This window comes from Dromiciops gliroides, chromosome 4 (assembly GCF_019393635.1).
Source record: "Dromiciops gliroides isolate mDroGli1 chromosome 4, mDroGli1.pri, whole genome shotgun sequence".
NCBI lineage: Eukaryota > Metazoa > Chordata > Mammalia > Microbiotheria > Microbiotheriidae > Dromiciops > Dromiciops gliroides.
Genome location: NC_057864.1, coordinates 162,880,742 through 162,904,311, shown reverse-complemented (window position 1 = coordinate 162,904,311; position 23,570 = coordinate 162,880,742). Strand labels below are relative to the sequence as shown.

The window sequence follows — 23,570 nt, the reverse complement described above, 5'->3', positions numbered from 1 at the left end:
GGTCATCCTGAATCCAGGGCTGGTGCTTTATCCATACCATTTATCTCAAACAGGAGATGAGAGACATATGTGAGTAGCTATATTTAAAAATTTAAGTCCTGCTTTTTTATGATAAACTATAAAATGGGGATGTCTTATATACTAGAAATTTAAAAAAACCCCAAAAACCAAACCCTCTCCCCAAAAGGCATTTACAATTCCCAATATATAAGAATTTGAAGCCATTTCTTTAACTGAAAAGGTACATTCACCTGCATTAAATGAAAAGAAGCATCTCAAAAGCAGCCAAAACAAGCAGCATGGGAAGATGGCAGGACCAGAAATTTCAGGCAGAAAAGGTGGAGCAAAGTGTGAAGGCCGGGAGTATATGAGGGCCAAGAAGGGATAAGGAGGGGCATTATATAAGTAAGGAATCAGATTCTTTCTGAAATCTGAGATACACATTTTATGCCATTAAATACAAAGCTGAATATATCCAACTTTCTTCTACCTGCTCCCATGTTGGGAATTTGTTGTTTTTGAAGAAGCAGGCATCTCTTGGAAATCAGTAAATGAGTCATCAAGTGATCCTGACTTTGAAGCATCTTGAAAATCTTGGAAATCATCTTCTTCCGGTTTTACTACCTAGATTATAGAAGATGCTAAGTAAAAAGGCACCAGAATAATAAAGGTAAGCCCAAATCATAAACTATATGCCCCAAAGCATTAACTGATGAAGGAGGCTTTATAACTATTTTTCCATTCTTAGATGCTCTTTGATCAATGAAAATAGTAAAGTTGGTTTGAAAATTAAGACTCCATCTTTAAAATTAACATGTTGACCTTTGAGTAGTTTACTAAAAATTCTACCATTCTTGAACAAGGAAGAGGAATTCTAAATAATAGTTGCTGTGAAATGATCTCCTATTCTAAAGATTATCAAAAGAAATGGGTATAATAATTAGGATCCAGGAAAAACAACCCAATACATACTAGTATTTTAATTCAATTCAACTTAAGTAGTATTAAGTATTTAGTTTTTATATAGTATTAATGTTAATATCTGGGGAAAATATTTTACTATAACAAAGTTTAGAAGAAATGAAGAGCAAAAGTTTCTGTTTACCACAAAGAATTAAGCCTCTTTTTAGGCCATCAAAATTTCTTACTTAAGGAAGAAAACTGTATTTGCCTCTTTTTATAATACTGAAAAGCCAAACTCTGATGTATGCTGCCACAACTACTGGTGCTTTACTTTTTAAACTTCAGTGCTCCTTTCTGTAAAGAAATTCAGTTTTATTTATTGCTTGGATTGTGCAAAATACAGTAACTCTACTGACCTGATTTGCTGGGTAAGTTGGCACAAAGCTACTGGAACTCTGGGCTGGAGCTCCACCCACTGGTGCAACTAGGTTAATACCCATGACTGGCTGGCCAATGTTAAGAGGCATAGAGACCGTAGGAACAGAAGGCATCATAGTCTGTTGACTCACTGGGGTAGGGAGAGTCATAGGAAAGCCACTCAGATTTGGGACAGGAGCAGTTGGGAACTGGTTTAATGTATCAGGACTGATTGCAGGCACCCCCCTCTAAACAGAACAAGGGGAAAAAATGCAAACATCTTAATTTAGACTTAGATTTCAAGCTAAAATAATAAAAACTTGAAAATACAGTGAAACAAAGTCTCATTTAAAATCTTATTTGTTCTATAAACAAAACCCAGATATTTGATGAGAAAATATATTAAATAAAAACTATATGAATTCTATCTTGAAATTATATTTTTAAAGTATTTTATTTTTCCTAATTACATGTAAAAACAATTTTAACATCTATTTTTAAAACTTTTGAGTTCCAAATTTTCTCCCTTCTTCCCCCTCTCTCCGCTTTGAGAAGGCAAGCAATTTCATATAGGTTATATATGTGTAGTCATGCAAAACACTGAAATAATGTTAATGATGTTACTAATGATGTTCTACCTAGTTAGGCCATTTGACCTATATCCAAGGATGCAGGATAAAAATCTGTCAAATTGATTTTTTAAAAAAATCTGTATTTTACTATAGTTCTGACAGACATGCATACCTCCTAAACTGTACGATATGGAAATCTTTGTATTCATATGTAATATAATGAAAACTATAATGCATGAGTAATTATACAATGTTATATAAGAAATACACACATGTAAGTATATATAATATAATGTAATACAAAATATACAAATTGTAAGATACAACATCTCTCTTCCTACCTATATTGGTTTTATAGCTAATTTAGGAAAAATATATATACCTGAGTCAGAGCTATCATAGCTAGAACAGTATACAGTTCTTCTTTAGTAAGTTTTCCAGGGGTGGTACGATTGGCTAAGGCCCAAATTTGCCCAAGGGTTTCCCTGGGAAGCCCAGATGACATCAGGATGGGATAAAGTTTAGCGGTATCTATTCCAGTTGGAGTCATAGTGCTTTCTAAAATCTTCTTATATGCATCTAGTAAAGAAAAGAGCAGACTGCATAATTACAAGTGTAAAAACACTACAGATGACTGGGCACTTTGTGGTTTGTCATGCTATGCAACAGAGGTTACTCAGCTACCTACCACCTGCCAGTTGGTCTGCTGGTTGGCTCACTGCTGCCTAAGAGCGAAGAATGTTTTTAAGTTATTAAACAAAGTTTTATTCTATTAAAAATATGAAAACCATTCTTTTTTAATTAAAACAATTTTTTGCAGGGCAATGAGGGTTAAGTGGAAAACCATTCTTAGCTCACAGACAGGTAATACAGAAACAAGCCTGAACTTGGCCCTGGAGTGTATTGGCTGATCCCTACTATATAAGTATGGGACAGCTAGAGGGCTCAGTGGATAGAGTGCTGGGCTTAAAATGGGGAAGACAGTTCAAATCTGACCTCAGACACTAGCTGTGTGATGTTGGGCCCAGTTACTTAACCTCTGTTTGCCTTAATCCACTGGAAAAGGAAATGTCAAATTACTCCAGTATCTTCACCAAGAAAACCCTATGGACAGCATGGTTCACAGGTCACACAAAGTGTCGGACACAACCGAACAACAACTACATAGTAGTAAAACATTTCTAATGGGGTGACACTACAAATTTTATAATTTAACATTTATGCTGTGATTTTGTCTGACTTGTTGAGCTTAAAATGGATAAACTCTCATAGCACTCCAAATTTTGGGGGTTTGTTTTTGACATGAGTGCAGAAACAGTTTTCTTTTGTCTGGCATGGAACAAAGGATAATTTAGCATTTTTTAATATAATACTGAAGTGTCCCATGCTATGCCATTAGACTTACTTTGAGAACATGGTGTAAGCTAAACATGGACAGTCTCTTCCCAAAACAAATTCATCTAAGGGAGTCCTTCCCAGGATTTCATTAACTGGATAGGAAACAATTTTAACATATGACAGCTATGAAAATTTTCTGAAGAGTTAGTAAATGTTTCAAGGGGATAACAAAACACATAAAACTAAACAATGATACAAATTTCAACCAAAGTTCAAATTAAATGCTTTATGCTATGGTGATACTATTCAGTGCCTCTATATGTTTTGATTAAAATATTGTTATTCCTTTTACTTAAACAAGTAATCAGAAAATGTTATGGAACTGGATTTTAGAGGGGTACCATAAACTTAATGTACATCATTCTAACATGAACAAAGAGATCTCTCCAAATAAAAAATAATGGATCAAAATAAAATGTATATAAAAGAGCATTTTTAACTAGACACTAAAAGATTAGACAGTCTTAAAATAAAATAAATTCGTGAACATTTCAAGAAACTAACATATATGTGCATATTGTAATATTATATAAAAATATATAACTTAACCTTAATAAGTTTCACTTCAGTCCTCAAAAACAAATTAAGAATAATCTCTTATATAATAGAATTAAGTCCAAGAAAGCATTTAGAAATAAATGTACAATACAGAGAGTAAAAAAAACCAAACCCAACCCAAACACTAAAAAGATACCAAACCCCTAATGGCATTATAACACATCTACGTTATAGGCATTCCACACTGGAGTTGTCTTAATATATTTGCATAATTTAAAATTTTTGCATATTTTTGGAGAGAAGTTTCCATTTTTGGCATATATTTAGTCATTTTTGTTATTGAATGCAGCTAGAGGATCAGACACACCTTTGGAAATATTTATCTTTTAAGTTTGCTCATCTGAAAATGTATAAGGGTAATTTAGATTATTTTTATTCACTTGTGCTTTTCCATGAACTACCTATGAAGTACTCAGGGGAAAAAAAATCACGTGGTACAATTTATAACATTATTGGCTATGAAAAGAAAACTTCAAAAAATTGGCCAGTGATGTGAACAACAAACAGTACCATTATGAACATGCATTTGTTTCCAACATCCAAACCATATACTAAGCCCTGGGGATACAAATGGAAAGGTGAGACAGCACCTGCTCTGAGGGAGCTCACATTCAGATTGTGTCATAAAGGAGCTTTCCAGCTACAAGTCAGACAGAAAGGCCCCATGCTTCTTAGCAGCAAAACAGATGGTAACGTATCTTCTTTAAGGCCCATACTATTAATGAAACCTTACTGTGTTCTGCAGGAACCAGTTGACAATGCTAAGGTCTTTTGTGCTGAGAATTTTATTTTCTTGGACTTCAGAAGCTGTGGAGGATGAGGACAGTATTTCACCAATGGAGGAAGTTACCAGACTGCATCTACAAGTGCTGCCTCTTAAGTAATGCCACGAGTTTGCAGGGTGCTGATGTTGCCAGGCCTCTTAGGCTTATCTGCTTGGTGGGAGCAGTGAGATCAGCAGATGGTATTGGTGGTGGTAGGGATGGTGGGTTCCTTTCCCCATGATGATTGCTCCTCTATCAAGTGGGGAACAGGCTGGGAGCAGGGGTGGCGGCCTGTGGCACACTGCTTTTCCCAGGGTTCTGGGTTTAGTGCCCTGGGTTGTCTCTTTTAGGTTCTCAAGTGGAGGCAGTGGTCAAGGTGGTCTGACCTGTCTCACATATGCCACCTTCTATTTTTCTCTCCAGATTCCTTCCTGTTTCAGCTAGGCTGACTTGATTGCCTCTTTAGTAGCAATTCATTGGTAGCTGATAAGGATAGAGGGCTCCTTCTCCCTTGAAAGTAGGGTTTCAAGTTTTTTGGGGGGGGAAACTACTATTCCTGGGGCTCTTGGTTTCAGAATTCTTCAGAAAATAGAGTAGGAAGCACCTCTCTGAATGGTACATGTAGTATTTGTTAAAGGAATATATGCAATGTAACCATATACATATAATTTTTATACTTCTAGCACCAAGCATAGTATATTGCAGAGTAGGCATTTAATGTTTATTGAATACATGCATATAAATTGGTTGGGATTGTGCAAAAATCTGGATCTAGGAAAATCTGGATGGTATGGCAATGCTTTTGTTTTTGTATCTATAGCACCCCCACACCCCAGTACCCTGGGCATGGTAGGTCCTTAATAAATAGCTATTGAGTTGAAAAATAATGAGCTAAAACATACTTCATGACCCATTCTGTATAGTATAAGTCAAGAAAGGTCTGGAATGGTACCAACTGCCCAAGAAACCTCCCCAAAGTTTAATTTTTGAAGTCAGAATGAGAAGGAAAAGACACTTTGGGATGGCACCATTAGCTTTGTTAATTTAACTGTTCCGTTAATTATGTACTAGAGAAAATTATCTGGCAACTCAAATAAGGTTCCATGATACACAAAATTTACATATAAAATTCTCTTGTAGGAAAAATAGACCCAAGAGGGCTGTTTTGAGGAAAAAACAAAAACTATATAGAACACATATTCAGATGAACAGAAGCTGGATAAACAAAGCTGTACTTTTTTTGGAGTAGAAAAACATATGGAATCATATAGCACCAGAGCTTGAACAGTCTAAAAACCAGTTTCAAAAGATGCTTCAATGTGTGTCTATTCATAATATGAAAAGGGAAGTTAGAGACAGTCCAATCACAATTATAATAGACCTTTAAGTGCCCTATCACGGAAGACAACAACAACAAAATGTTCTTTGTTATTACTGTCAGGATCAGAGCGCTAATCTAGATGAGATATATGATGCACAAAACTAGAGTCCTCACTGGTCACTCCTTCTGTCAAAGGCATGCTCTTTTGAAACTACCTGGTTAATAGTAAGCTTGGGGACATAAGCTAAAGCCAAAGTTAAGGAGAATAAAAACATTTCTTCTAAAAGAAGTTGGTAAATTTGAAATATAGTTGTTTTTAATCTTCCAATTTTGTGATCCATTTGGAAAAATGCAACTTATGGAATAAAGCAGAATAGGAATATAGCATGCTAATTATAACTACCTAAAAATAGCAATAAGAAAAATACAAAGAAAATTATCAGAGGGGATATAGAAGCAAGCAAGAGAACTTTGCATTTCTTAAATGAGCCATATACTTTAGAAAAGCTCCAAACTATAAATATTTTGAAGTTAAAAAAAAAACCAGATATGATTTCTTTTTCTTTTCTTCTTCTTTTTTTTTTTTTTGCAGGGCAATGAGGGTTAAGTGACTTGCCCAGGGTCACACAGCTAGTGGCAAGTGTCTGAGGCTGGATCTCAACTCAGGTCCTCCTGAATCCAGGGCTGGTGCTTTAATCCACTGCGCCACCTAGCTGCCCCCCAGATATGATTTCTTAGGTACAGAGAACTCCCAAAGAGGAAACCTGGCAACAAATCAGCACCTATTTTGCAATTTAAAGAGTTGTCCAGGGGCACTGACAGGTTGAGTGATAAGCCCAGGGTCACGAAACCTGTGTGTAAGAAGCAGTATTTGATTTTTTTTTTTTGGCGGGGCAATGGGGGTTAAATGACTTGCCCAGGGTCACACAGCTAGTAAGTGTCAAGTGTCTGAGGCCAGATTTGAACTCAGGTACTCCTGAATCCAGGGCCAGCGCTTTATCCACTGTGCCACCTAGCTGCCCCAAGAAGCAGTATTTGAACTCAAGGAGGTCTTCCTGACTCTGGGTAGCATTCTATTTATTGCCTGTATAAATATCGCCATTAAAAATTTAATTTACAGGGGCAGCTAGGTGGCGCAGTGGATAAAGCACCAGTCCTGGATTCAGGAGGACCTGAGTTCAAATCCAGTCCCAGACATTTGACACTTACTAGCTAGTAACCCTAGTGACCCTGGGCAAGTCACTTAACCCTCATTGCCCTACCTCCCCGCCCCCCCCCAAATTAATTTAAAATGGTTTATTTGAATGTTGCTGTTGTTTTATAATTTTTATACTATCAATAGGGAAAATACAATTTATGTGCTCTTAAGATGTGTAAATAAAATCTTACTATAGTTAGGCTGCATGCCATTTTAACAGATGCTGGGGGGAAAAGATTTTGAAAGTGATTTATAGAAGGGACTTTAAAAAAAAATATTTAAAAAAATTTTTTACCTGGGACTAAGCTCTCATTGTAAATCCAAGAAGGTATCATAGGCTGGATTGGATCTTGTGAAGGGAATACACCCACACCTAGGAAATACAGAAATAGCATCTAAAACAGAGTAATTAAAAAAAAAAAGGTGAGAAATTCCTCTCAAACATTAAAAACACACCACAATGTTTTTACTAAAAAAAGTCACCAACACACCAAGAATATAACCAAGAGAATTTTTCAAGCAACCTCAAATATGTCTTAAGAAATATGACTAAAAAGAAAATCTAAAATGTACTCGATTAATACTTTGAACTACATAAGGCTTGCATCATCCTTCGTGTATTATAAACCTGAAAAAAAAAACACTAGCCAATAATGATACTTTTAAATAACACATGTAAAACCAACGGCATAAAATTTTGCTTGCAGCACTTTTTCATACTAGAAAATGATTTTTTAACCCTGAATTTGCCACTATTACAAAATTACATGTTTTCAGTTCAAACAAATAATTCTATTACAGCAGCATGCCTTTGATGTCTACTTGAAATCTAGGAATCCAGCAAAACATCCTCCAAAGGACTGCTTCATGAGTTATTCATGTTCTGTTTCTGAAATTTATCTGCGCAAGCTTTGTTTATAAATGTATTTCGTGGAAAGAAAAACATGAAATTCTCATTGGTGACTTTTACAGGCTTTACATATTTAATCTCCCACCCTCCCCTGAGGAACAAAGATTGTTGAGGGAAAAACCAAAGAGGATATGGCTTTTGTAAAGTTAGAGAAAAGGATTTTTAAAAAGGAATGACTTTGATTATGGAAACTGGTTATCGATTTTTTAAAGGTAGAAGAGCATGTTGAAAGAATTCAGAGCAAAATCTTAAAACTGCTGATTAGAAAAGGGAATAAAGTATATCACATATATTTTAAGCAAGATTTTAACAAGCAAAATCAAGCAGCATTCACTTCAGGATTAATGTTTAAGGTGTTAGCTTTCAAGCAACAATTGGTTAAAGTGCATTCATTTTTTGTCAATGTTTCATGAGCTCACCACTCTCTTCAACTGACAGGTTTTGGTCTGAAGTCTTTTCTGCCTCTGCAATGATGGCACCATTTACACGTCCACCTACAGCACCCCCGTTATTGGCTGTTAAATTGGGATGGCTCTTACTGGCAGCTGAGCCTGAGGTTTTGTGCCCAGCTTCAGAAGTATTTAATTTAATTTGCACCTGCCCAGACGTACTTAAATCACAAGATATTAGGAACTTCTCCTCCAGGGAAGGGCCTAAACAAACAGCATGAAGTATTATTCATATGTGTAATTTTATTTTTATTCAAACCCATTTCCATCCCCTCAATTCTTTAAAAAAAACAACCATATTTCTTTTATCCTAAAAATGCCAAACACCCACAGCACAACCAGGTCACTAGATCTCTGATGGTTTTCCTGTAATAGCCTCCCATGGCCCACTACCTTGGGGGAGTGAATGGTGAAAGGCTGCTTTGGTTTTATCAAACAGAAGGTAAGCAATATTTTCATAATAGACTAATGATGTGAAAATAACTCCTGAAATCAGAAACTGATACTATAAAAGTCCTTTAAATCACAACTTTCCTAGTATCTTGGGCCACTAAGTTGGATATTTATTTTGATGGATGGCAGAACTTCTTCCACATTTATCTACAAACCAAATGTACATTGATTTGCCTACATTCCTATTATCCTCTTTAAACATGAATAAAATTTTATATCATCTATATAAAATATAGGCATCTTTGATAATGCTATCTATGAATTACCTGTTTTCTGTGTACTGTGTGAGGCTGAAGCAGTAGAAAAATAAGGAACCTGGCCTGGGGCACCATGTAAGGCAGAAGACACTGGAATCTGTGCTGGAGGGAGAGGCTGGGCCACAGCCTTCTCTGAAAGTAACTGGCCAACTGGGGTGGTGGAATGGAAAGACTGAAAAGGCTGGGAAGAGGATGAAGAGCCAAATATGGGAATTTCAACAGGCCCTTGCATAAAGTCACTGAATTCTTCTTCATCAAGAAAGGCAGAGGATTGGGAGACAGTTACAGTAGAATGGGATGGTGTGGGACAATCTGTAAAATGGAAAATGGCAATGAAACATACAGAAATGGAAATCAATGGAGAAAAAGAAATAAGGATGGGGTATATAGTTCCAAAAGAGAAATACTGAAACATGAATAGTGGGAGTGGAGAAAGAAAAAATTCAGGTAACAATAGTCAAATGAAATTATATGAGTCCATAAAAAAAATATCCCAAAGGTATACTTGTACAATTCAGTTGTGTCAGGTTTTTTTAAAAATGAAAATGGACAACTGCTATTTTGCATCTGTGTCAAAGGAAACACAAATGTAAAATTATGTAAAATTCAAAATGTCTCTCCTTTTCATAAAGATCTAGTGAAGTACATTTTTTCTGAATGAAATTAAGTTGTCCTAGTCAGCAGCACTTGAGACAAGAAATACTACAAGAAGTAGTATTTCTGATGAAACCAAAAAAATTTACTTACCTGGTCATTAGTCTTTGTAGAGTTATAATGCAAATCGGAGACTATAATCTAAGTACATTTAGGATAATCACACACTGTCCTCTGATGATTCAGTTTTTTCAGGATACTCGGGAATACAAAATCCACATAAACTTACAAACATCTAATTTTGGGTCAATTATGCCTAGCCTTCCTCTTAACCACCTCCTTTTAGGTAAGACCTGTGATTTCAATATGAAACTAACACAGACCAGGTACTATTAGGTCTTCAACTTATGATCATTGAGGGTTCCTTGGGGGTACTGGTCTTCCAGCCAACATGTATCAAAGGCAGGACAAGATTGATCCTCTATCAACCATATCACACTGCCTTTCAAGGTGTCACAACCATTACAAAATGCTGTTTGCTTTTGATAAAATAAAGAAACCTTAAAATCCACGAAAGCGTCTAAAACCAATTTTTCAACAATAAATTCAGCAGAGTGAAGATTGAGTACCAAGCTTAAAAGATTACCTGCTTTAAAAGGAGAGATACTTAGCAGCTACAAGGGACAGGGATTGCAAGCCAGATCATAAGTATCATTATTGATTTTATACTGCTTAAATGTGAGGTTAATTTAAATTGTAAACCCATTCTACAGGAATTACATTTGCATCAATAGCCATTAAAAATGCCTAGTTATTTTTAAAGAAACATTTTAACTATACTTTGAATTATGTGAATCCTAAAGACACAGAGGAGAATTTAAAGAAATTTTAAGTGTCTCACTGTCTGATGCCTTTGGGCAAATAATAATAATCACATCTTGCTAAAAATTTCTGCTTCTGAAAACAGAGACACCAGTTGCTTTTTTCTCCTCCTTTACCATTAAGGGGATAATTGCTGTTAAGCATTAGAGGTGTATGGAAGAAAGGTACAATTATTGAATAAATGTTCTATATAAAACATTTTTAAAAAGAGACAATATCACATTGTACTTCCTTCTACTCTACCAAAAGGGAGAATTTACTATTCTAACCTCTATTTAAACCCCAAACTGGACAAGGCCTAAAAACTTTAGTCTCTGTCATAAAACTACATTGCCAACAATTACCAGATTGTTCCCAATGTAAAGCTGTTTAAGAATTGGAGTGAGAACACTCATTGTGGACAAATTCCTTGTCCTTTGTTCTTGGATTAGCACAGTGCCTGGCACATAGTAAGTGCTTAATAAATGCTTGCTGACTGCCTGGCCAGATGGGAAGGGAATAAGAATTTATATATCCTAGGCACTATGCTAAGAACTCTTTACAAATACTCTCTCATTTAATCAGTATTAGTTTATGTGATTTTGGAAGGGATGCTTGGCCTACTTCTTTGCCTTGTTCTTCCCCCCTCCCCCCAGGCAATGAGGATTAAGTGACTTGCCCAAGGTCACATAGCTAGTAAGTGCCAAGTGTCTGAGGCCAGATTTGAACTCAGGTCCTCCTGAATCCAGGGCCAGTGCTTTATCCATTGTGCCACCTAGCTGCCCCTTTTGCCTTGTTCTTTATGCTTAGACCCAGAGTGGCCTGTAGTTTAAGAAAGGGATTTTTTTCTCCCTGTTCTTTTGTTGGATAATGAAGCTTTCAATATAAAAGGAGGCACTCTGGTAGTAGGTTCTATGGGAATATACATATTTTACTCTTACAGGGGACTTCACAACTACTACAAAGTGTTAATTTCATCATCCTATTGAATTCATAAGGCTCAACAATTTGGTAAAAGCTGTTTAAACATACAAGAAACTTTGACTGCCAATTTGTTTAGGATGGGAGGTGAGTATCTTTCACAGGATAAAAGAACTGTATTACTGTTTGGAGAAGAGGATGAGGGCTCTAAACACTTTTTTAGCTTCCAGACCCAAAGCAGAAAGCAGGATTCTGAACATTAGAAATCAGGCAAAGATTAGGAAGAAAACACTGCCTGAATGAAATCATCAAGAACTATGAATGAGTATTTTGCTCCTAATGGGCAAATCTAGACACTGTCCCAAGGCAAAAGACATACTTTTTTTTAAACAATGTTTAGACTGACACTGACCATCATTCTCTACTTCTTTTTCTAGGTATCTTGTTGGAATACTGCAAATTTCTTTTGATTCCTAATTACTTCATGTATTCGATTACTGGTATATGATTTCATTCAAAAAAATTTTTTCTTTCTGATCTTTACTTGATTTTAATGTTTACAATTTTGCTGTCCACTTTGAGTCTCATTGCTAAAACGTGTTTGAACACTTATCCTCTTCCTCAAATAATAAAACAATTCTCTAATCAGTGCAGGATATTTTCACCCCAATACATCTTATATTAGGCCTGGTATCTTTGTATTTTCAGTCTATCATAATTTGTTCACTTTCTACATATAAAGATGGAACTTTGTAACCCTGATGTTATTATGAGAGGACACAATTAGTTGGATGCCCAAATGACCAAAAATGCTTACCTTATCAGGACATATTATTCTTGAATGAATTGAATCAAATGCCAAAATATCAAGGAATTAAAATTACAGGATGGATGTTATCCAAAGATGAGAATTATTTTCATTTCCAAAATGACAAAGGAAATATTATGCCAATACAGGTGGGATGTTTGGGTTTGGGTTTTTTTTGGACCATATGAATGATAAGGACTATAAAGAAACATCTATTCTTAAAATTTCAGTTCCTTTAAGGAATTTTACTAATGCTATAGTTCTTATTTTAGTGTATCTTAAGAGCAAGTCCAATCACATTCAGATAATGAACTCTGAGGTAGCTCATTAAAAAAAAAACAACCAAAACCCTATATAATTATTTTACAAAACAATGAAAATGAAATGACAAACTCCTTCATTTCACTCAGATAAGTTAATGATCTATAATAGCTGAGTTAACACACTCATTTACATACCAAAGACTTAAAATTAAAGTTGTCATACTGGTATTTAAGCAGATGATTAAAAGCCTTCCTCCAAATAGTGTGCCAGACCAGAGTTTTTTTTACTTCATGTAAATTTCAATGCATTCAATTCTGCGTTTAGCTTGAAGAAAGAGCTCAGCCCTGAATCCTATTACACTTAATGGTCAATTAACTGACACAAGAACTACAAATTGCCATATAAGAAAAATGCAAAATTCAGCAGTTACTTGTTTTCATTTCTGTGCTTCTTAAAAATAAAGCTACCTGGTTTCTTGGGGTGCGATGCTGGAGTGGGGTGCATCTTAGCATCTCTGGAAAATCCATCTAAGTTTCCTTTTATGGCTTCCAAAGCATCATCTCTGCTCTTCTCTCCTGTCTAAGAGGTGAAAAATACTTATGGGTCTTCCACCACACAACTACTTTCTTCCTTCACCTTTTAAGTCTTACCCTATCAATATCTCTGCCCCCCTCCCCCACCCCATTTCTCTTTGATTTCTCTCCTCTCCCTCACTTTTTACTATATATTTCTTAGGTGATGTTCTCAAAGGAAGACAGACACTGATGGTGATTCAAAGGCAGTGAGGAGATATGGCACAATAGTCAATTAGCCAGTAAAAACTAAGAAAGGAATCCAACAAATCCTACCTTCTACTCCCATACTCTAAACAAAATGACAGAGAGGGCTTACTATAGTTATTTTAGAAGTGACTTGCTAGACATCAGTATACTAAACAAGGACAATAAATCTAATCTCAGGAATAAAGAGTTTAGAATGTTTTCAAAGAGAGAAAAAAAAAGCACAAATTAATAGTTATTGTAATAATTTCAAGAGCCTATAGAAAAACAGTAACTATTAAGGGAAAGAGAACCAACTTATATTGATCTTTTCCCTACTAATGAATATTTTTTTTAAAAACATGGCAATGAGGGTTAAGTGACTTGCCCAAGGTCACAGAGCTAGTAAGTGGCAAGTTTCTGAGGCTGGATTTGAACTCAGGTCCTCCTGAATCCAGGGTCAGTGCTTTATCTACTGCGCCACCTAGCTGCCCCTTACTAATGAGTATTTTACAAATAATCACAAGCTCTATTGTCATAGAAGAGAATTTATGGATCTTTGTAAGGAAACAGGGAAAAAAAAACCCACAAGAGACGTTAGTGGGTAAATAATATGAATAAATCCAGGTATCAGATAATTCAAACTTGAAGGCAGGGCTTCTGAACCATTTTTGTGTCATGGATCTCTTTGGCATTAGTGTCATGAAGTCTATGGACCCCTTTCTCAGGATATTTTTAAATGCACAAAATAAAATACATAAGACTAAAAAGGAAACTAATTCTATTATTAAAGTACAGTTATAAAAATATTTTCTAAAAAACAAACCAAGTTTGTTTTTCTAAAATACAAACCAAGTTCATGGACTCCAGATAAGAATCCCTGCTTTAGGGTAGTAGTCTCTGCCTCAGGTTCAGAATTTGGTACCCCTTGGGTATAGTGAATCTAGAGGAGAAGGTTAGATAGAGAAGATTCCAAGTTGATATACCTTGGGTTTCACACTGCTTAGAAGTCTGAGTTTTTGTTTCTGCTCTTCAAACTGGCGTCGTTTTCTTTCTTCTTCTAAGAGTTTTTGCTGCTGTTCAAATCGTTTTCTAAAGGAAATATGATACCAATGAATAACCACATCAGCTATGCCATATACATGAACACATAAGATCACTTACTAACAAACTGAGTAATATAATTCTACTACCACCTTGTATGCTAACACAATTGTAACTCTAACATGTCTGATTTTTTCCTCGACATTTCCATCTTCCTTCCTTTAACATAAATTTTAAACCTATTTCAAACTACTTTTCTTCTCTCCCATCTTTCCTCTCCCTATTGAAAAAGAAAGGAAAACCCAAACTCTCATATAACAAATAAGCCTAGCCTAATTCCCATATTGGCCATGTCCAGAACTGTGTTTCCATCTGCATATTAGCCCATCACCTCCCTGTCACGAGGTAGGTAGCATACTTCATTATATTCCTATGCCATAATTAGCTCAGCCATTCTCCATCTGATGGGCATCCTCTTCGTTTCCAGTTCTTGGCCATCACAAAAAGAGCTGCTATAAATATTTTTGTACATTGTTAATCCTTTTTCTTTGATCTCTTTGTGAAATAGGTCTAGTAGCGTTATTGCTAGGTCAAAGGAAATGTATAGTTTAATAACTTATTTTGGCATGGTTCCATAAAATGGCCAATCCAAAGCACCACCAACAGTATACTCTTGTCAACCCTACCTCCCTATTCCCAACTCCACCCCCTTCCCAGCCCCATGCTCTATCAACATTTGTTGGTTTTTTTTTTTGGGGGGGGGGGTTGTGGGGCAATGGGGGTTAAGTGACTTGCCCAGGGTCACACAGCTAGTAAGTGTCAAGTGTCTGAGGCTGGATTTGAACTCAGGTCCACTGTGCCACCTAGTTGCCCCCACTCTATCAACATTTGCCATTTTCCTTTCTTACTAACTTTGCCAATATGATGAGTGTGAGGTGGAACCTCTTTCATTTTCTTTTTTTTTTTTCTGGCAGGGCAAAGAGGGTTAACTGACTTGCCCAGGGTCACACAGCTAGTAAGTGTCAAGTGTCTGATCCTGGATTTGAACTCAGGTCCTCCTGAATCCAGGGCCAGTGCTTTAAGCACTGCACCACCTAGTGGTCCCAGAACCTCTTTCATTTTGCATTTTTCAAATTATCAGTGATTTGGAACATTTTTTTATATGGCTACAGATGGCTTACGTTACTTTCCTTGAGAACTGCCCAATTGGCTATTCTTTTTTTTTTTTTTTTTGGTGAGGCAATTGGGGTTACGTGACTTGCCCAGGGTCACACAGCTATTAAGTGTCAAGTGTCTGAGGCCGAATCTGAACTTGGGTCTTCCTGAATCCAAGGCCTGTGCTTTATCCACTGCACCACCTAGCTGCCCCTGGCTCTTATTCTTATAAAATTGAATCAGTTCCTGACATATCTTGGAAATGAGACCTTTATTGGAGAACAATGCTGCAAATATTTTTTCTCTAGTTAATTGTTTCTTTTTTCATCTTAGCTGCACTGGATTTATTTGTGCAAAAACTTATAAATTTTATGTAATCAAAATTATTCAGTTTATCTTCTGTAATCCTCTTTCTCATTTGGTCATAAACTCTTACCAATCCACTGATCTGAAAGATAATGTATTCCTTGTTCTTCTAATTTATTATTTGACCTAAAAATTAGGTAATATATTCATTTGGAGTTTATCTTGGCATATGGTATAAAGAAGTAGTTTAAAACTAATTTCTGCCAGACTGTTATTCAGTTTTCCCGGCAGGTTTTGTCAAATCAGTGAGTACTTAACCTAGTAGCTGGGGTCTTTAGGTTTATCAAACACAAAACTGTTAGGTTTGTTCTCATGAGTATTTTATGTTTTATGTTATGTTCCAATCTGTTCCACTGATCACCCATTCAATTTTTTTAAAAGAAGTATCAAATTGTTCTGATGCACTGCTTTTGTAGTAGGGTTTGATATATGGTATTGCCAGCCCTCTTTCTTATCTCTTTTTTCCCATTATTTCCCTTGAGATTCTAAACCTTACGTTGCCCAAGATGACGATGATTTTTTTAGTACTATAAAACCTTTTCCGGTTTGATCGTTAAGGCACTAAATAAGTAAATTAATTTAGGTAGTATTAGAATTTTTATTATAATGTCTTAGTTCACCCAGGAGAAATTAGTATTTCTCCAATTATTTAGATTTATCTTTCTTTCTTTTTTTTGGGGGGGGGGCAGGGCAATGGGAATTAAGTGACTTGCCCAGGGTCACACAGCTAGTAAGTGTCAAGTGTCTGAGGCCGGATTTGAACTCACGTCCTCCTGAATCCAGGGCCGGTGCTTTATCCACTGTGCCACCTAGCTGTCCCCTCTTTATTTCTTTAAACAGTGAATTGTAGTTGTATTTATATATTCCAGTGTATAACTTGGTAGGTAGACTCTCAAGTATTTTATACACTCTGTGGTGTTTTTTTGTTTTGTTTTGTTTTGTTTTGTTTTTGGTGAGGCAATTGGGGTTAAGTGACTTGCCCAGGGTCACACAGCTAGTACGTGTCAAGTGTCTGAGGCCGAATTTGAACTCAGGTCCTCCTGAATCCAGGGCCGGTGCTCTATCCACTGTGCCACCTAGCTGCCCCACACTCTGTAGTGTTTTAAAATGGAATTTCTTTTTTCTCCTCTCTTCCTGATGGCTTTTATTTGAAATATAGAGAAATGTTGGTGATTTATGTGGATTTATTTTATATTCTACAACTTCACTGAAATTATTGTTTTTATTAATTTTTAGCTAGCTCTCTAAGTATATACCATTATGCCATTTTAAAACAGCAATAATTCTGTTTCTTCTTTACCTGTGCTTTATTTCTTTTTCTTGCCTTGGCTTAATTTTTTTTAATTGATTTGCTGGTAAAGGTTGGAAAGGAAGGGTTAAAGAAGCGCCTACATCCTTTTACCCATTAAAAGTAAATGTATAAGAAACTAGTACTGGTTTTGACTAGAATAAAACCATTGTTTGGGATTGTAGTAGAAGAGCACAGGTCTAGGAGTCAACCAATTTGGGGTTCTGGTTCAGACTGTCCAATAATAAACTGTCCAAACTTTGACAAATCGTTTCACTACTCTTAGCTCTTTCCTCATCTATTAAAATGAGTTGGACTAGATAACTTCTAAGTTTCTATTCAGCTTTAAAAGTCTGTCATTCTAATAAGAGTTTTGAAGGAACATGACTTTAAAAAGAAAAAGTTTCCTGATTAGAATTAGAGATACCTCTAGAAAATATTTTAAGCTAGGTGGGAGTTTTAATAAAGGACAAATTTAAGCTTCCACACAATATGAGTATCCCAAAGTGGGAGGTGGTGGCTTCCCCTTCTCTGCATATCTTCAACAAGCAGAGGCTGGATGACCATCTGTCTGTAATGCTCCAATGGGGATTCTTTTTGTACTCTTTTTTTTTTTTTAGGTGAGGCAATTGGGGTAAAGTGACTTGCCTAGGGTCACACAGCTAGTAATTGTTAAGTGTCTGAGGCCGGATTTGAATTCAGGTCCTCCTGAATCCAGGGCCGGTGCTCCATCCACTGCACCACCTAGCTGCCCCCTTCTTTTTGTACTCTTAAATTTTTTTAATTTGATTTTTTTTCTCTTAGTAAGATTCCACCTTTTATCCATCCAATCCCTGCTCCTCCCCCTTTCCCCTCCTCACAAAGAAAGAACAACAAATGGGATTCCTGGACTCCTTTTGGGTATGGCCTGCATCAGCTGCTGCAGTTGCTTCCAAGTCAAATCCTATGATTCTCTAATAAATTTGAGGCACTTGTTTCTGCTGTATAACTCTTTTTATCCATGACTGATAAAGGTCACTTACTGTTGCTCTTCTGCAAACTGCTTCTGCATGTCAGGAGTATATTGTGGACCTGGGGGACGCATCCCTAAAAAGGGAGCTTGTCCCATGTAAGGCATTCCTGCTGCTGTCATTGGGCCCATTGTTAGCCCTCCCTAGAAGAAAAAGAATCTGCATTAAGAAACACATACATAATGGGGCTTATGTTAAAGATATTTTTTTTGTGGGGCAATGGGGGTTAAGTGACTTGCCCAGGGTCACACAGCTAGTAAGTGTCAAGTGCCTGAGGTCAAATTTGAACTCAGGTCCTCCTGAATCCAGGGCCAGTGCTTTATCCATTGCACCACCTAACTGCCCCCCTTTAGCATAGCATTTGATTCACAAAATATTCTTATACAATTCTTGAGGGCAGCTAGGAGGTAGCACAGTAGATAAAGCTCTAGGTCTGGGGTCAGGAAGACCTGAGTTCAAATGTGGCTTCAGATACTTATTAGTTGTGTGGACCCTGGACAAGTCACTTAATTTTGTTTGCTATTGTTTCCTCATCTGTAAAACCAGCTGGAGAAAGAAATGGCAGACCACTCCAATATCTTTGCTAAGAAAACCCCAAATGGGGTTACAGACATAACTGAAACAACTGAAGAACAACAAACAATTCTTGTAGAAAATATGGAGATGTTTTGGTTAGATAAGTGGTGTCAACTCAAACAGATACAAGGACCATACATTAAGGATCACTGTGGGCTGCACGTTAAAAAAACCCCCAAAAACCAAACCCAAAAAGGGGCAGCTAGGTGGTGCAATGGATAAAGTACTGGCCCTGGATTCAGGGGGACCTGAGTTCAAATGTGACTTCAGACACTTGACACTTACTAGCTGTGTGACCCTGGGCAAGTCACTTAACCCCAATTGCCTCACCAAAAAAATAAAACAAAACAACCCACCACATCAAAAACCAAAAACCAAAACCCCCACATAATTACCTATGTTCTATTATGTTTTTATTTATTTTGTTAAATATCTTCCAATTAAAGTACATTTTAATTTGGTTTCAGCCTCACTAGGAATGTTGCTGCTTGACACCTTTCAGCTAGATGATAGTATAATTAAATGCATTCAGAAATAGTTGAAATGCAAAATTGGAGAATAGTCACTAGTGGTTCAATATCAACTTGGCAGGAGGTTGCCAATAGGGTGCCCAAGGGATCTGAGGTTGGCCTCCGGCTATTTAACATTTTTGTTAATGATTTGGATAAACGGAGAGAGGATGTACTTATGAAATTTGCAGATGACCCAAAACTGGGAGGCACAGTTACCATCATGGATGAAAGTCAGAATACAAAAAGATATTCAAAGGCTAGAGTACTAGGTGGAACCACTTAGGATGAAATTCAATAGGGATAAATACCAAGTCTTACACTTAGGTTAAAAAAATTAACTTCACAAGTATAAGAAGGAGAAAGACAAGGTAAATACAGAAACCAAAAAAACCCTTAAAACCAGGTTGTATAAAAAACCGGGGGGTGAACTGCAGGTTAGCTGTATTCACTTCTGTGCATCACAGTTTAGGAAGGACACTGATAAACTGGCTAGTATACAGTGTAGGGCAACCAAGATGGTGAAAGAGCTTGGGTTTATGTTGTATGAGAATTGTTTGGCCTTGAGATTACATTCAGGGAAAAAACAGGCGAGCTGTGTTAAAGCATCTGGAAGGCTAGCACAGTGAAGAGAGACTGGGTTTGTTCTTTTTGGACTAAGAGATGCAATGAGTACAAACTGTAAAGAAGCCAATTTAAACAAACTTCTTAACAATCAGAACTGTGGGGTGCAATGCTCTGGGAAGTGGTAGGCTTCCTCATATTGGAGATGCTCACTTGTCAGGTATATTACAGCGGAGATTCTTTTTTGGTATAGACTCGTCTAGATGGAAACCTAAGGCTCTTCCACCTCTAAAATGTTGTCGTTCTTCACTGTCCCCTACCTATTTCATGATTATTTGCACCTTCCCTTGTGCTGTTCTTCCTCTAGCCTTTTACTAAAAGGTCCTCCTCCTCCCTTCTCTACAACTATCCCAGATGGTCTCTTGTACAACCTCTGACACAAATTGTCATACTAGCTGACATACTTGTTTAGCAAGTCACTTAACCTATCAGTGCTCCAGGCAACTTCTTAAGACTAAGTAGTAGAGAAGGTGCTAACCTGCGTTGGTAGAGGCAGGTTCCTCACCTAGAAGTTCCCTCTACAAATGATTGCGGAGGTCCATCCTCATCCCCTACTGAAATCTTCTCGTTTAAGGCTGACTTCAAAAGTCCTTACCTTATTCATAAAGCCTTCCTTGACTGATTTTTAAACTCCTCTGAAGTTCTAAAACTTCTTTAAAATTCTATAGTAAAATCATAAAAATGAATGTATTCTCTGAGGCAGAGCATACAGAGCAGTCTCTGACTATGTCTGCCTGATACATATACTCTTTGTATACAAGAGACCTAATAGCAGCCCCAACTCTGCCAGTGACTGTGATAAGTCTTTTGGCTATTGGCTAAGTCATGTCACCTCAACAAACTTTAGTGTCCTTCTCTGTTAAATTAACTAGACTAGATTATCATCAGTAAATTAATCAGCAAGCATTTATCTTAGTTCCCCCAAGCTCTAACATGCTATGAGTCTATGAACTACTCTGCTATTTCACTCTGTGGCAGAGGTGCCCCTTGCTTTTCAAAGGCTGTGCCAGGGGATTTCTAGCCCTGGTAGGTCTAACATCCAGATTGAAGGGCTTCAAATATGAATATGAACCTGGTAATGGGTGATATATTTTTCATCCATTGACCAGGTGCCATCTCCACTCAAACCCTGATGGACACTTTCAGGACACAAAAACCCAAGCTACTTGAGAACTGTAGTGATTTATCACCTCATACTCCCGCTCACCAGACCTGCTTCTAGCCCAATCCCTATAGCTTCCAGGGGAAAAATCATCGTGGAGAAGAGGGTCAAGCTTCCTTCTCACAGCCAACAACTGTTCACCAACTACCACTAACCAGCAGGTAGGCAGACAAAAATCCTGGGAGTGGCAGTCCTCTCCCTTAAACCCCTGTCCCCATCCCTGCCACTGATTCTGCTTCCAGGCTACCCTTCACAGTGTGTATGAGTGTGTGTGTGTGTGTGTGCATGTGTGCACAAGTATAAGAAGGAGAAAGACAAGGTAAATACAGAAACCAAAAAAACCCTTAAAACCAGGTTGTATAAAAAACCAGGGGGTGAACTGCAGGTTAGCTGTATTCACTTCTGTGCATCACAGTTTAGGAAGGACACTGATAAATTGGCTAGTATACAGTGTAGGGCAACCAAGATGGTGAAAGAGCTTGGGTTTATGTTGTATGAGAATTGTTTGGCCTTGAGATTACATTCAGGGAAAAAACAGGCGAGCTGTGTTAAAGCATCTGGAAGGCTAGCACAGTGAAGAGAGACTGGGGGTGGGGGGAGACACACATGCATATGCACACACACATGGACACACTCCTATGGAGAAGGGACCAATCACCCCCACCCCCACCCCCACCAAGTGCTATCCACAGAGAAGGCTAGCCAGTCCTACTGAAGCAATAAAGCCCCCTTAAAGATGGGAGGTACCATGGGCCAGGCAAATCAAAGCATTACCATCACCCTGACTACCACTTCTACCCAGGCCCCAATGGAGACAGCCATCCTGAACCAAGAGCCTTGGGATAGGCATTACTCCCAGTCCACTGCCTTCAGTCACCAACCTGGGAAGCAACCATGGTGGAGATCTAGCCTGGCAAATGTTCTTGCAAGTGCTCTAGCCATAGTTACTGAAGACCCAGAAAAAAATAAAAAAAGAAAGAAGAGAAGAGAAAAGAAAGGCCAAAGTCATCATATCAGAAACTGATAGGATTTTATCAGTGGAAATCACATTAAAGAACATTTGCTTTGCTGTTACACCCTAAGGACAGTGGGGCCTTTCTATCTGACTTAAAGCTGAAACCTTTCCTATGTGTATTCTGCCTCATTAGAATGTAAACTCTTTGGGATTAGGGACTGTCTAACTTTTCTATTTGTATCCCCAGAGCTTGGCGAAGTGCTTTCCACACAGTTAATTGTTTAGTAAATGCTTCATTCATTCCCTCAAACCCAGCATGAGACTTGTAGTCTGGGTATAATAGTTCCTATTTATCCTCCAGAATCCTTGTCACAGTTTCTGGGAGATTAAGTCTCCTTAATATGGTTTCCTGAAATACAGATGCATCTTACTTCAGCTTTCTGTGTACCTAAAGATCCACCACTAGCATCTATGTAACTCTGTATTTCAATAATAAAACTCTAAAAAGGTAATGAGGGGGCAGCTAGGTGGCGCAATGGATAAAGCGCCGGTCCTGGATTCAAGAGGACCTGACCTGAGTTCAAATCTGACCTCAGACACTTGACATTTACTAGCTGTGTGACCTTGGGCAAGTCAATTAACCCTCATTGCCCCACCAAAAAAAAAAAAAGAAAACCCTACAAAAAAAAACCACACAACCAACCAAACAAAAGGCAATGAAAGGGATTCAAAAGATAAAGGAGGGAGAATTTTTATTCTCAATGTTTCCATAATGAAAATCCCTGAAAATAAAAACAAACCAATCCAAAGGGGCTATTTTCTTGCTTCCAGGATAGGGAGGTGGTGGGGTGGGGGAGAAAGGAAGTTGTGGGACAGTATGTTATTCAGCAAAGGAGAGAAACTCTCATCAGAAACAAAAGGTAGAAAAAATGGAAAGAGAAAGGGATCAAGCCATAGAAAAAAGGAACCAGGCTAGATGGTGAAGCATATTGAAGGTTTACACCAGTAGGAGATTCTAACCACAGGGTTCCTTACCCCTGGACCTTATGTCTATTGGTGCCCATGCCCCAGGCCAGGAGAACAGATACCAATGGCTTCAGCAGATATCAGTGGCTTCAACAGAGGAAGTTCAATGTCCACTGCTAAGGTTACAGCTGGAGAGGGGTATACTCCTCGATGGGACAAACTGGTGCTTTGAAGGTATTTTTCATCATTGTTACAAAGCAGATAATGTCTAAGTTATATAGCATTACACTAGAAGGTGCACTGTGGGTTAAACAGGTGTTACTGTAGGTTAGTCTGGGAATCTGATCTTGTTTCCAAGGGAAAATATGTTCTATATCCTAGTCTACAACAACCAATGTGCAAGTTAACTTTTGGAAAATAAGCTATTTATAAGCTGAGAACTGCATGCAGAGAGCCAAAATGTTGAGTTTTATGGAGTGGTTAAAAGGAAGGAAGCCTCTGAAGGGAAT

The 23,570-nt window shown here is 37.5% G+C and overlaps 1 protein-coding gene across 6 annotated transcripts in view; it reads right to left on the bottom strand.

The window, feature by feature from the left end:
* SYNRG (synergin gamma) overlaps nucleotides 1–23,570 on the bottom strand; it is a 96,731-nt gene that overhangs the window by 47,374 nt on the left and 25,787 nt on the right. For 2 of the 6 annotated variants that reach the window (XM_044005509.1, XM_044005510.1), the window contains exons 4-12: nucleotides 18,282–18,412; nucleotides 14,393–14,498; nucleotides 13,116–13,227; nucleotides 9,210–9,512; nucleotides 8,461–8,694; nucleotides 7,427–7,504; nucleotides 2,275–2,471; nucleotides 1,320–1,568; nucleotides 491–624 (exon numbers count right to left, since the gene is read on the bottom strand). In XM_044005509.1, the coding sequence (XP_043861444.1) occupies nucleotides 491–624; nucleotides 1,320–1,568; nucleotides 2,275–2,471; nucleotides 7,427–7,504; nucleotides 8,461–8,694; nucleotides 9,210–9,512; nucleotides 13,116–13,227; nucleotides 14,393–14,498; nucleotides 18,282–18,412 (1,544 nt within the window). The remainder of the gene's footprint in view (nucleotides 1–490; nucleotides 625–1,319; nucleotides 1,569–2,274; nucleotides 2,472–7,426; nucleotides 7,505–8,460; nucleotides 8,695–9,209; nucleotides 9,513–13,115; nucleotides 13,228–14,392; nucleotides 14,499–18,281; nucleotides 18,413–23,570) is intronic. The other 4 variants (XM_044005513.1, XM_044005515.1, XM_044005511.1 and 1 more) reach the window with 3 other exon arrangements.